Source organism: Tripterygium wilfordii, chromosome 1, assembly GCF_013401445.1.
Source record: "Tripterygium wilfordii isolate XIE 37 chromosome 1, ASM1340144v1, whole genome shotgun sequence".
Lineage (NCBI taxonomy): Eukaryota > Viridiplantae > Streptophyta > Magnoliopsida > Celastrales > Celastraceae > Tripterygium > Tripterygium wilfordii.
In genome coordinates this window covers 2288620-2302991 of record NC_052232.1, presented here as the reverse complement: position 1 = coordinate 2302991, position 14372 = coordinate 2288620, and the positions used below count along the sequence as shown (strand labels likewise).

General features: G+C 34.7%; 1 protein-coding gene across 1 annotated transcript; it reads right to left on the bottom strand.

Moving 5' to 3' along the window:
- Positions 1 to 311: 311 nt before the first annotated feature.
- LOC120015737 lies at positions 312 to 5752 on the bottom strand. Its single transcript, XM_038868315.1, has 6 exons — positions 5600 to 5752; positions 5377 to 5497; positions 1763 to 3209; positions 1145 to 1441; positions 650 to 903; positions 312 to 565 (listed from the first exon to the last, which is right to left on the bottom strand). Exons 1-6 carry the CDS (start codon positions 5652 to 5654, stop codon positions 358 to 360), a joined length of 2382 nt encoding a protein of 793 aa, XP_038724243.1. The 5' UTR covers positions 5655 to 5752; the 3' UTR covers positions 312 to 357.
- Positions 5753 to 14372: the final 8620 nt, after the last annotated feature.

Sequence of the window (14372 nt, the reverse complement as noted above, 5' to 3'; positions counted from 1 at the left end):
GAATAAGGAATCTATAAAATAAAGAACATTGTCATTTCACCTAGGAAACTGATGCAAATGCTTTTAGATACAAAACATGTAAAGCAGCTACATATGATCAATATCCACTTAAACTTTTCATATTCTCTTAAACGGGCAGCTACATTTGATCAATATCCACTTAAACTTGAAATATCCTCTTAAAAGGCGCATAGATATTATCTATGTTTGAATTCCATCTCCTCTGGGCTAGTGTTACTGTTTTGTCACACGAGTGACATAGTTAACTTTGATGGGTTATATTCATTATTCACATACCAAAAGCTAAACCCTCACTAAGTAAATAGCCTGCTCTCCCCAGGTAAAATATTTGCAAACTCAAAATTCTTTGCCAAAATACATGGCAGAAAGACTAGTGAACTCTTCCATGTCAACATTCCCAAGTTTTCTCATCAAACTATCTACCGTGGCTTTCACATGTCTTTTTCCATCAGGGTCACTCCATAGAACATTAAGGATTGCTGGAGGAAAGACAGGGGCAGGGACAGCAACCCATCGTCTGCCATCCACTACCAGTCCATTTAATCTGGGCATAACGTCAAAAGCATATCAACGCAAGATACGAAGAGAAAAGTGTACACGGATTTTATGAAAAGGGGAATTCTATTACCTGTTAAGAATGCTCGACATGTTAGGCCATTCAGAAAGCTTGAATTGCACATCCACGAGGCCCTTGCCTCTCCAAAACATGTTTTTGACCTTCCCATGAGAATTGCAGATGAGCCGGATATTCTCAGACCGTTTTTTGATGTTTGAAAGCCGAATAACTGTTGTTCTAGGTACATCAATTCTGAATATAAAGAGCTGCTTTCCAAATACTGATATGGAATGTTCTACAATTGCCCTCTCCTTAGCATCTTCTGTCTGCCAAGAGGAAATCAAAAATAATTGACAGCTTTGTATTTATACGGACTATAATTCAATCAATCTTAACTTGTGGCTTTATGTTTGTATGTATGTATATTTTAGTTATTTTAGTTTTAAGTTTAACAAGCACATCCAACTCAAATAACATGCAATCCTATATATACGAATTAAGCTGCATACCCTGACCTAATAGAGATGCTTCACAAATCATGGTAAGAACAAGGGATAAAAGGCTCACCTCAAACTCCACATAAGCTACAGAATTTGAGGATCCCAGGATAGTTATACCACTCCCACAGAAAGAGAGAGCTTCTATCAGCTGATGTGAGCTTATATCACCAGTCCACTGCTTAATCTTAACTGTTTGTGTGGGATTCTTGACTAGTTCAACTGGAACATCAGGATCACCTATCAAATTGGGGATAGAAATTTTATTAGGGTTGCCTTCCAATGATGAGGGCGCTTCCATGAAGGCGTCTGTACTCCTCACCAACAGATCAGTTTTCTTCAGAGCTTTGCGCAATCCTTTCCTTCTCTGCAAAAACGACAATAGATAATTAGATAGACTCTCCACTATACATTCAATATACATTCAATGTTTTTCTATGTCAAAATCTGATTGCGCATCTCGCTTTCATGTCAGCGGGGTAATAACATACTTGTCATTTCAATTTCAGTGCCAGGGAAACATTTAAGTCCCCCTTTTTCAGCTTAGATTTTAGCAGATTTCTAACAAAATTATTTTTTCCCGCCGTAGGAACATGAAGAGACATCATGAACAAAGGAGGATTCCATGGTAATATAGTGAAAGGGCACTTTACCATTTGAACTATGGTTCTCTTCAACTAGTACCAACCTTGAAATATACAAAAGCATCCTTGAATTTGCTATCTTTGAAAGACCAAATTTCTTCAATCTTCAGGATGGGCCCACAATCTGTGAAAGCATTCATAATATCATCGTTTGTGACTGAATGGTGCAAAAGTCTGAGCAAGACTCTGTTCTGCATATGCCCTCCAGTGTCCATAGTCTGATTTAGGTTTTCTTTGGTAGTGGAAGAATGTGAAACTAATTCTTGTTTCATGAGATCATGAGCTCGAGTGTTCACATCTCCACCCTCATCACCCCTCTCAAACTGGCTAATGGCATTTGTGCATAGCTCCAAGGGTATTTTCACACCTGGTTCTTCTATAACTTTGTTCTCATTATACTGTTTATTCTCCTTGCTCTTAGGATGGCCGTGAAAAGACGTTTGTCTTCCTTCAATAACTGCATTATGCAAATCAATGCAGCTTTTGATTTTTTTCCCCAAGTCTTTTGTGCCAACCTGACCAGTTGTGGGCCTTGTGGCAACAATTCTGTCCTGAGACTTACGTGACGATTGCTTTGCAGGAAGTATCTTAATGCAGTCAATTAAATCTTTTATATTTTTGCCTACATCTCCCATTGACGTTTTACTGGAAGTTTCCAAAGAATCACTAGGTGTCACAATAGCACTGTTTTCATTGGTCATTTCTGCCAGATTTTGACCATTGGTTTTCCTAAGAAACAATTCCACAAACTCATTGTCCTTCTGAGAACCATCAGATGATAACAGTATTTCACCCTCGTTGGAGACAGCAGGAGCTGTTTGCGGCGAAGTGACAATTTTCTTTTTGAGAAGTTTCTCCATTTTAAATGGAGTAAACTTAGTCATACCTTCTCCAACAGTTTTAAAACCTTCGCGTGGTAGCTGGGCTGTTGGAGAAGACAACTTCTCAGCTTTCTTCTTCTGATTCCTGTCAACTTCCACTACAGCGCATGTCATTGCTCCCTCAAGCTGCTTATATCCATTCTCATTCTCATTCTCATTCCTGACTTCCAATGATTGAACAATACTATCAGGCTCACTAAGTTCAACATTGTCAGTATTCTTATACATCTTTATAACATCAGAAGTTGTATCATCAACTGAATTCTCAGAAGCTGTGGTATCAACTATATTCTCAGAAGCACATTTCCCCGTTAAATGTAATGTACTACTGGTTGTAACACACTCCTTGCTGTCTACAGACTGAAATACAGCATGGGACTTCCCATTACAAGTTGCATCTGGCTGATGTTGCATCATAATAACCTCAGATGCTTTTGAATCAACCTTGGACTCTAAAGTTTCATTTGTAATTTGCTTCTGAAATTGAGGTTGTCTCGTTATCTTCCCCTTCCATACTGTAAAAATACCTTTCAGAGAGTTCCAAGACCCAACCACTTTGCTTTGAACGTGTGTAGCTTTTGAGAAGACCCCTGAATGTATTTCCGAACATCTGAATTGAAATTGTAAAATATACAGCTCAAAAGACATCAAATCAGGAATTTGGAAGTATGACAACCATGAATATGACACATAGAACCATGTATGCTATAAAATTTAAAAAGTCAAAGTATTGGCACAACCACAAAAACCTTACACTCAAATTCTTATGAAATCATTGACAACAACAGCAAGAAAAAAAAAAAACACAGCAGAACACCAGATGGAAGGGCAATGATTGAATGTAAGCCATGCCAGTTCTCATCAAATACAGAGACTATAATGAACTAGAAGAGTGCCTTTAACAATGGAAGAGGCAAGTCAAGGAAGAAGAAAAAGGAAGAGGGTAAAGGGAAAGCTAGTCAGATGAATAAGAACATTGCAGAAAAATGCAGATATTAAAAAAGAGAAAGTCCACTACACTAGTAGAATTATTTATATTGTTGGTAAAAGGTAAACAACACCCATGCATAAACCTCCCGCAATGAGCGTGGTCGAGGATAGGCAGGAAGTATGCAAACCTTACCCCCACATAATATATGAAGATGTTGTTTTCAAAAATTGAACTTGTGACCTCTAAGTTGCACCCCTGCAACTCTACCATTGGATCACATGTTTGCCTACAATTCTTCATATTGGATCACCCTAGCTTTTGATTGACCTCCCAAAAAAAGCTATATTATGGTATGGGTACATCTCACTCATCAATGATAGCCATCTACTAGGCATCACACCGTGATGTGCGCAACTGCTTAAAAAAAGAGTAGAACTGAATGCAAGGAACCATTTGGCAATCACAATCATTGCAAAGGAACTCCGTTCACGCAGGTTACCCCAACCCACACTTTTTTGCTTTTCCTTTTTCATACACAATAAAATGATAGCCATCTACTAGGCATCACACCGTGATGTGCGCAACTGCTTAAAAAAAGAGTAGAACTGAATGCAAGGAACCATTTGGCAATCACAATCATTGCAAAGGAACTCCGTTCACGCAGGTTACCCCAACCCACACTTTTTTGCTTTTCCTTTTTCATACACAATAAACATAATGATGCAATGCAGCAGAATAAAATGATGAACAACTTAAGACTTGCAAATTGTAAAAAAGAAGCATGTCAATTTAAACTTTTCGTTTATTAGCAATAGTGGTTCTCATATATAAAAAGACAGTTCATTTATAGACCTTGGTCTCTGTTTCTTTCTAAGGCTTAAATGCAAGGAGATGACCTGCAGTATTTTTGTTCTTTAAAAATCCAAGAATTCTAGCTATACTTTCTCCTGTTTGATAATGACATTGAGATGGTAAAAGTGCAAATGAACTAATAGAAAATAGAGAGATGTATAAACTCATGCATGCTAAGTCTTTCAACCTTCTATTTAGAATGGGTAAAAATAAATTTAGTAAAAGGCACCAACAAGTTATATGCATCTGCAACATGGTAAATCAATCACATCCACAAGCATAGTTTCATCCACCTCACTTTCCTGCATGCCAAATTCGAAAAAACAACAACCATCTAAACCTGATTACCGAATCAGTGACTCCTTTCCACCAAAAAACCTTTTGTTTTCTCCTTCCATTGCCCCCTGTCCTTTCTCCACAAAAGAAAATTTTGTTTCTCCCTCTCTAGATTATCTACAAGATGGCTTTGGGAATAAAAGGAAATTTCTTCCTTGCTCCTTGTCTAAATCATGAATGACCAAGCACTAGCTCCATTTAGAAGAAACCAACAACCAGCCTAGACAATCCCATTATGTATGATGGCATCTTCCACAATTTTCTTTCCAACTACAAGTCTACAATGGAAGAGGATGTAATTTGATGACAGCTCTTCTCTTTAGAAAAAAAACACCAACAATAAGATCTCCTTTATTTTTAGACATTATCAATAATATAGACTATCTACCCTGATGCTTCTGCCAAGTTCACAAGAGAAAATTTTGCTCCACATTTCCAAATAGATTACAATAACTATAAAACAATCCAGGTATACTCATAATCATTTCGCAATTCTAAGTCTTTAAAGTTGATCAATAGCACATTAATAACAACAATTGAAGCACACAAACAAGCCGACAAACAAGACATTCCGAGATTCCCATATATTTGCATTCAAATTAACTTATCCGTCAAAAACATTTATCGAAATTGAAAATGCGTAGTCAATAGAACTTACTTCTTTGAAGACGAATCCACAGAAAACTCTCCCTTCTCCTCCAGTCGCTCCAAGTGATTGGGATTGGGCGCCTCAGTCCCGCCGCTTAAAGAAGAGCAACTTCTTGTCGACATTATAAGCCCTGAAAAACAACCATCAATTAATTGTACTACATGTTACAAATTGTTCACACCGAAAGCAAGAAAAAAGCACACAAAAATGACTTCGGTGAAGGATTATTTACCTCTCGTGTTGGAACGAAACCCTTGTTTTAGAAGTAGAAGACGAAAGAGGGCCATGCGTTCTCTCTTTCTGCGGAGAGCCGAAGAGGAGAAATGAGAAACCCATGGGGTTTTAGCGAGGCTTAATGCATGACTCTCTCACTACTTTTGTTTTCCTTTTTGTCTTTTTTCTCCTTTTAAGGAAATCTTACATTTTCTGGGGGCGTGAGATAATAAATAGGAAAATCTGGTAAAATACGCCAGAGTGAGGAATTTCTTCAATCCCACCCCTGTTGCACCCAATTTTTTAATTTTTTTTTAAAAAACAATTATAAGTGTGTAGTATTCCGACTAACTAATCGAAGGATGTATTTTTTTTTGTTAAAAAATCAAATTTATCTCAAAATATAAAATATTTTGAGTTTACATCCAACAATTCATTCAGAATTGTAATTTTTTTTTTATATTGAATTTGATTTTATTTTCAACAAAAAAAAATAATATTCATGAGAGCAACTCCAATATAAGCTGCTAAAACCCCATTTTAGCACCTTGAATTGTGTAATTGTGAGGTGTTATTATATATGAATTCCAACCATGGGTGCTAAACTTTTTTTTTTTGGGCCAAGCCCATTTAGATTAACTCATAAATATTATACTTTCTCTAGAGAGATGTTGGTTTTAAAATTTATATTAACCGTGTGTCTTTTTTAGGATTGTTATGGTATCGGTAAAATACTGAATACCGTATCATTATCAAGCTTTTGGTTATCGAAAATAATACTACAATAGTGTATCAATTTTTTGATATAGTATTTTTACCGCTAACTTCGATATTGGTACGGTAATCAAAATTCAGTATCGGGCATTTTATCGATTATCGAAATATATATTAAATATATTTTAATATTAATTTGGAATCTTTTTATCTATAACCGTTGGATGGATCATTTGGAAAAGAGATCAGACCATTGAGTTTTAGGGTTTTATTATTTGTTTCTTCACCTCTATGTTCCTCAGCCTCACAGCCTCTCAATTTATCATTCTTGCAAAAAGGATGTTCTTTGAACAAAGCCTCTCGTGCAGGCGCCATCAAATCTACAACCCTTGCACCTGATTGGCTGATTTTGCGAACCTCAGAATTTAACTACTGCAGTTTCTCCAATCTCTGATTGGTGATTTCGTGCCACCTCTGTAGGTTTTCGAACTTGAGTTCCTTCCTGCCTTGACTAGATAGATCTATAACTTCATGTGTTCTTTTGGAACTATTTGAAGCACATATTCTAATTCTCTATTGTTCACCCATATCTCTCGGCACACATCGGGGGTCCATAGCTAGCTAGTCCTTGGCAGACATTAGTGGATCCATAAGAGGTTTCATCGGCAACCTCCCTTGAAAAACCCCCTCCTTCACAGTCGTTAATCCGGTAAGAGCTCACCGCCGTTCCGTCCGTAAGAGCTCCGTTTGACATAACTTATTTATTGTTAAAATAACTTAACCTATAAGTTGTGAACAATAAATTTACTTATAAGTTGTGAAATAAATTCTTTGGTGTTTGACGAAAGTTAAAACATAAGATAGCTTATAAATTCTAAAAAAATCTATTTGAATTTAATTTATTTAAAAGATAAAATAAATATCTTATAATATTATATATAATATTATCTTAATAAAAGAAATGAAACAAAAAAAATGAAAAAAAAAAGCATAAACTCTAAAATAAGTTTCAATTTAAAGCTTATTTTGGTGTGTGTTTAACAGAGCGGTTATGTTGATTTAAGTTTATTTTTTTGGTATGTGTTTGGTAGAGCGATTGTGTTGATTTTCAATGCTAACTGTTAAGCAGTGAAAAAAATCTGAGCTTAAACCTCATAAATAAGTTGTGAGGCGTTTAATAAAGCTGTTAAATATTGTTAACGTTTAAGTTGTGTAAAATATATTTTGTTTGGAGCCTTTTCATTTAGGGAGTTAACGTCCTGTTTTGTAAGCGGTAACGCCCAACAGTATCACCATGTTTGATGAAGCAGGCCACGAAAACGGGTTCACTATGCAGCCTGCTTCACCAAACAAAGCCTTGGAGTTTATCAGAGCTTATAAACTAACTTATAAGTTAGCTCATGTGAGATGTTTAGCAGAACTTATTTTGAAGCTCATAAGTTAGTTTATAAGTTTTAAAATAAGTTTTACTAAACAGGCTAAAGGTTTCGTTGGAGTGTCGGGCAAATTGTCCAATTCTTTGGGCCTTTCCAAAGAGAATTCTCATGTCAACGCTGCTTCTAATTGGTTGGATTCATATGATTTTAAAAAAAAAATCCACATCATTAAGCCACATAAGCCAAAATGTTTAAAATAGAAAATCAAACGCCACGTAAGTAATTTATGGTAAATGGCTAACGGACTTTCATCGATTCAAATGGGTAATAGCACTTTTGGGTACTAAATAATCTGAATCTAATTCAACTCGGGAACTCATTTTTCAAATGATTTAAATTAAGTATCAAAAATTCAAACTTATTTCAAATTACCCACACGGACAGTCAAACTTGTGATATGGCATTAAAAAGTCCAATTTAACAGATTTTTATTGATGTGGTCTGACAAATTAATGACTTGGATATTTATTATATATTTTTTTTAAAAATAATGACACATGGAAAAAAATCCAAAAATTAACACATAGAAAAACAAAAATAGAAATCAAAACTGCCATCAAAGTCGTCGCCCATAGTCTGCAGCATCTGAAAGCAAAGGCATAAAGCATAATCAGATCATCTAGTTGCTAGGTACAAAACCATAGCAAAACGAAACTCACGCCAACGATCATAGCAAATCAAAGCTCATGCCAACGAACCATAGCAAATCAACCCGTAGAAAATCGCAGACACAGGGATAGGGAAGAATGAGATCGAAGCAGTTACAGACCTATATGCATGACTATGAAAGGGAAGACACACTAACTCATGAGATTGAGGGACAGATCGAACTACCAAACCTGCCTAAATCAAACCAGATCAAGCTGGAACCACCTGGGGGTGGATATGCCATAATGGGCTCCCTTGATTTGAGCGCAACAACAGTTCAATCGGCATTCTCGTATCTCTTTTGAAGTCCCATATGTGAATACCATATGAGTCTGAGTTTTCTTTTGTTGTTGTTATGGCTTCTTTGGATTCAGATCCTCCATTTAATGCCCTATTTTGGATCTGGGGAAGAAGAAAAAGAGTTGTTGAGAGAGAGGGTTTTGATACATTTTTTAATTTTTAATGTCACGTATTTTTTTAAAAAAAAATTTCAGTGCCACGTAGATGATATGACTGCCCAAAAAGGTAGAAATTTGTCCGTGTGAGTAATTTGACACAAATTTGAAATTTAGATACTCAATTTGAAACGTTTGAAAAATGAGTTCCTGAGTTGAATTGTGTCAAATTATTCATTACCCAAAAGTACCCCATAAAAATCTCAAAAATGAGTAATGAAATTGACTTTTTTGAAAGAGAGTGACTAAATTGAATTGACCATGGATCCGTTTGGTAGAGCTGTTGAGTTGATTTTCAATGTTAGCGGAAAAGTTGTGGAAAAAAAGCTGAGTTTAAAGCTGTGTAATATATTGTGAGATGTTTGGTGAATTAAAAGCTGATACTAACAGAAAACTATTAAATTAAAGTATTATAATATTATATTTTATGATTTTTGTATTAAATTTATTAATCTAATAAATATAAATTTATTAAAGTTAATTTATGCATAATATTTTCATTAATAAAATAAGTAAATTTATTCTATTATTAAATATCATATTTTATGAAGTATGTATTTTAAATATTTTAAAATAAATGTTAATTGGATGTCAAAATGTTAAAATTAATTAACAGGGAATAATGTTAAAACGTTTAAAAATGTTAAAACATTAACTGAATTATTTTTAGTAAAATTAATTAAAAATTGTTAACTGATTTATTGCCCAAACTTGGGCCATCTATTTTTAATCAAAAATAACTATTTAATAAAAAGGTAGGACCCATGCCCAAAATAAATATTAAAAAAGGGTGCTGCAGCTTTTTGGACATGATCCCACATCAAATGTTGTAGCCGCTCAAAGAAAAGCTCCTACCCTGAGCTTTTTTTCTGCTACTGGAAATGTTGACGTGTGAACATTGTTTCTGCTATTGATGTTGTGCTGTTTGGTGACGCGTCCGACGTTAGCGTGTCGTAAAGCGGAAGCGCCGACTGAGACACCTTACCAAACAAGCGGCATGATAAATGAGTGACTAAAAGTGATGTTAATTTTCTCTCAATAAATACTTCGTTGATGGGTTAAAAAGCCGCCCTTTGCGCTTCAAAGGCTACACAAAATATTTTTTTAGGGAAGAAGAATTCGCCCAAAAATCAATACATCCCGGAACTCATTTCTACATAGTAAATGTTGGAGACAGTGGTATGATTCAACATATATTTCAATTTAGTTGTAAATATAAATCTAAAACATGGAATCAAACTCGGGTACATACGCTTAACCTATATGTATCAAGCAGTGGCGAACTTAGGAATTTGAATCAGTGGAGGCACAAAAGTGTTGCGGGGGTCAGGGACACGCCCCTAGAAATTGTTTTTTAGGTTCTATGTGTAATCGATTTACGATTATTGATCGCAAAAACAAAAACACATTAATAATAGTTCAAAGCAATAAGAAGATACATTGTAATTATCACAATTATTTTCTACGACTTTTCATATTTTGAAAACGCAATATTACAACATAATTAGTAATAGTTCCAAGCAACTCATTTTCTATATAACATGCAAGACAATCATTCAAAAATTGATCACTCATTCGGTTGCGCGAGTAGAGTGGGGTGGGGTGGGGCACGCGGGCTTAGGGCTCTTATGCACAATGAGAGTGGTATTGAGAGATTGAGAGGATTTGTGGGGCTTGGGTGTAGGTGGGCTTGATAAATGACAAAATAACTTAGGGCCTAGAATTTATGAGGTTGGGTTGGGTCTAAATTAGTTAGTGGGCTGGGTAAAAATTGATGGATTGGGGGTATCAAATTTTTTGATTGGGGGTAAGCTTTATTTGGTATGTAATTGTAGTATATTTAGTACTAAATTATTTCTTTTTCACTGGGGGCACGTGCCCCCAATCCCTTCCACTTCAGTCCATCACCGATACCAAGATTCGCCCTACTACCCAGACTACTCTATGGGGACCACAAAAGAAATTCCTTACACGTTTAGTGAGAGACTGATACATATTCTGTGAGAGGTTGAGAGAGGAGAGGAATGTGAGTTTATCAGATCTTGAGAGATTCTAAATAATATCACAAAAGACAGTTATTGATAATAGTAAATTTATAATTTTTCAGACAATTAAAGGAGGAAGGGGTACTGAGTAGAAAATCATTTTCTCCTTCCATAATTAAGATATTTTCTTAAAAATTTATCCCAATGAGTTTTCTTTAGTGACAAAATAATTGTGTTTTTTAGGTTTCATATAAATAATGATGGATGGTTAGAGAGTAAGATATGAATATGACAAATCGCACTTGAATTATCCAACTAAAATGATTAGACCACCCAATTGGTTAACTAGTTGCAGTTGGGGATGTAGCTTAATGCACAAGAATCATTAGGGAGATGCTAATCAAATCAGCCGAAAGTAAAACATTTTTTAGAATCAAACATGTATTTTGAGAGAGCGTTTTGAAATTTCGTTTAATGTAGAAAGGTAATTTTAAAGAAATGATATTTTTTTTATCCAAAAGATAAATTTTAATTTTGTCCAGTCATATGGTAAGTTAACAATTGTTAAATAGACATGGGATTGTCAATTACTCCCATTCCTATTTCTCGTGAATTCCCACATACCAAACATTGGAATACATCGTTCACGCCACAATTCTTTCACCAACCAAACATTGAAATTCTTGGAATCCCCATTCCTATTCCCATTTCCATTTATGTTCACATTCTCATTCTCGTTCTTATTCCTATTCCTATGATGAGCCAAACATAGCGTTGGAGTTGAGACCTATTGGGTAGATCAAGAAAACAGTAGCAGCAGCTGCAACAGGAGCTGAATATGCAACACCAATCCAATGTCTCAATACCCAAACGGGAACTAAGTTACCATTCACGACCCATTTAACAAGCTACAACAAGTAGAAGAAGTGTAAAACAATTAGCTCATAATTAAGGACCGCCATTGTATAACCATTCATCAACGGATGCCGCTTCCCAGATTGGGTAAAAGTGCAAACTGATTGCTTGCAGAAGTAGCAATAAAAATAATGAAACAAAGACACAAATCATATCAAGTTTGGTGCCTAAAATGATGTGCCTTTTAGGGCACATACACATCCAAACTCTAAAGTTCTTCACAGAGATAGAGAGAGTTTCAAAGCCAAGTCCACCTCTATAGAGCTAGATCTGCTACCACTCTCTTCTAGGGCAGACGTACCCACAAAAGGGCGTTCCAGTTGTTGAATGAACAGTCTGGTGCCATCACTATAAGGCTCTTCCACCACTGCATGCTGGGTTTGTAGGCCAGAAATTGGTCTGGGTCTCAAAACACTCTGGTGTAGTTCTTGGTGCATCAATGAACCATACCCACTTGGACTTAATGAAGGAGACACTGACATAGCCGCCATAGGAAGGGTATTGTGATGGTAATTAGGGTAGCAAGATTGATGGGTTCTTGGAATAATTGGTGGTTGCCCCATTAATGTTGAGGTCATCCGATCAGTACCATCTTCTTTCATATGAGATTCAACATGGTTAATGAGAGCCCTTGTGTTCATAAAAAGATGATCACAAAATCTACAAGCAATCATGGGTGGTTGTGGTTGTAGTTGAGGCCTTTGTGATCTACCATGGTTGGATTCATGAACAATATTGTTACTTCGAAAGTTCAAAGGATATCCAACCATGGCTCTAAATATTGAACCCACAAATCTAGAGAATTTATTATGAGAGAAAAGATTAAGATCACCAAATACATATTTATATAGTGGATGATTAAGACTAATTTTGAGAATTAATTAGGGAAATGATTATTTTTGGCTCATTTAATCATAATAATCTTTCCAAACTATCAATGATGTAAAATTGAAATTTAAACCTTCCAGTTGTGACAATTCATTATAATAATAGCCAACTAGATCACTGCTGGGTGGTTTATTAAGGAATGAGTTTAATTTTTTTAAAAAAAATTCAAATATGGAATGAATGTTATTATTTATATTTAAAAAAATTTCTATATTTTAAGGATTGGATTAATTATTATGGAAGGTTTTAAGTAATTACCTATTATGATGAAAATATAATTTCTTGGACCACAACTGGGGTATCTATATATTCATATAAAGAAAACTGAGCAATGATATATAGAGGATGAAAAATTGTATAACTAATTTTTTTAATTTTTTAATTTTTGTTAGGTAAATGAATGGATAATATCTTTATATTGCCAAATTTTCTAACAATTTTATGATGTTTCTATTTATTGTTAATGTATTATATATTATTTACCTCATTTATTGTTCACATATTCTGGAATTAATATCAACAAATTAATAACATATGAATTGACATGTTTATATATCTCAATATGTTAGCATTTAATGTTTTGACATCTATTAACCACAAGATTGGTATTTTAATTAATGGAATTATTTATGGTTTAATTCGACTTTTTTTTTAATTAATTTGATAAGTTGAATATAGTTTATTAAACAAAATTTATTGACGATGATATTGTGTTATGTGAAATTGAAGAGGTGCATGGTTTATGAGGATTTGGGGAGAACCGGTGCACCTATGCGCATTAAATGAACAATTTAAACAGTGAAAAGTAATATTGATTTATTAAAAGTTTAAGCAAAAAAAAATCCCAAAAAATTAGAACAACTATATATAGTTAATTAAATAAAATAAACACGATTAACTCCTAATATAAAACTAATAGATCTACAAACATGTTATTTTCAATCCTACCTTACCTCAGTATATAGACAAGAGTCACTCTAGTGTCCGTTAGCACCAGTAGATTTTAATGTGTTTCGATTTTGTCAATGGGTCTTCTACGGTTTACCCATTTGGTAAAAAAAAAAATGGCCACTGAATGTGATACTCTATATTGGTTTTTTACTAATGCAATCAGGTCTTCTGAACTTCTCTTAAAAAAAAAAAATTTGAATAGGATAAAACTATTATAATCCAAATAAATAATTGCTACACATGCCAAATATGCCAAGAGATACTAGGCCGGTAAGCCCCAATTTTATACAAATACTTTGATTTGTAATTTATTTATTGTTATTATTTTTTTTATGCATGATTGAAGCAGATATAGGGATTGATTGCTCAACATTAACAATGATTTGTGCTGCATACTCTAATCTTCTTGCAGGCCTCAGTTACCCTTCTTCCACTTAATCCACACAATAACAAATATTACTGATTTTATCATTTATATGTACACAAAAACCTTTCATCCTTATCTCCTATCACACCCTAAAATGACTATTTTTTTTTTCTCTTTTGGCCATATTGATTATACATACACTCGGCTCTGCTTGTTTACAACTCTGTCACTAAGACAAACTAGAACCCTGCATGTACAAATCCATAACTACCAGAGTACACGCCCCTAATGTCAGAACAATGCGTCACTTTTGAAACCTCATGACTGTAGGACTCAATTACTTTCTCTCCTATATTTACACAAACAAATGCGTCACAAGAAAGAGAGATGAATCTTGTCCAAAAGTTACGGTGCTCGTGGAGCAAGAAGAGAA

What these genes read in the sequence shown, in the direction of transcription:
- LOC120015737 (XM_038868315.1), bottom strand. Translation starts at nt 5,654, where the DNA reads ATGGCCCTCTTTCGTCTTCTACTTCTAAAACAAGGGTTTCGTTCCAAC. An exon ending in GTGGATTCGTCTTCAAAGAA is followed by an intron (nt 3,210 to 5,376) that starts GTAAGTTCTATT and finishes ATTTCAATTCAG; the next exon opens with ATGTTCGGAAATACATTCAG. An exon ending in TAGCTTATGTGGAGTTTGAG is followed by an intron (nt 904 to 1,144) that starts GTGAGCCTTTTA and finishes TCCTCTTGGCAG; the next exon opens with ACAGAAGATGCTAAGGAGAG.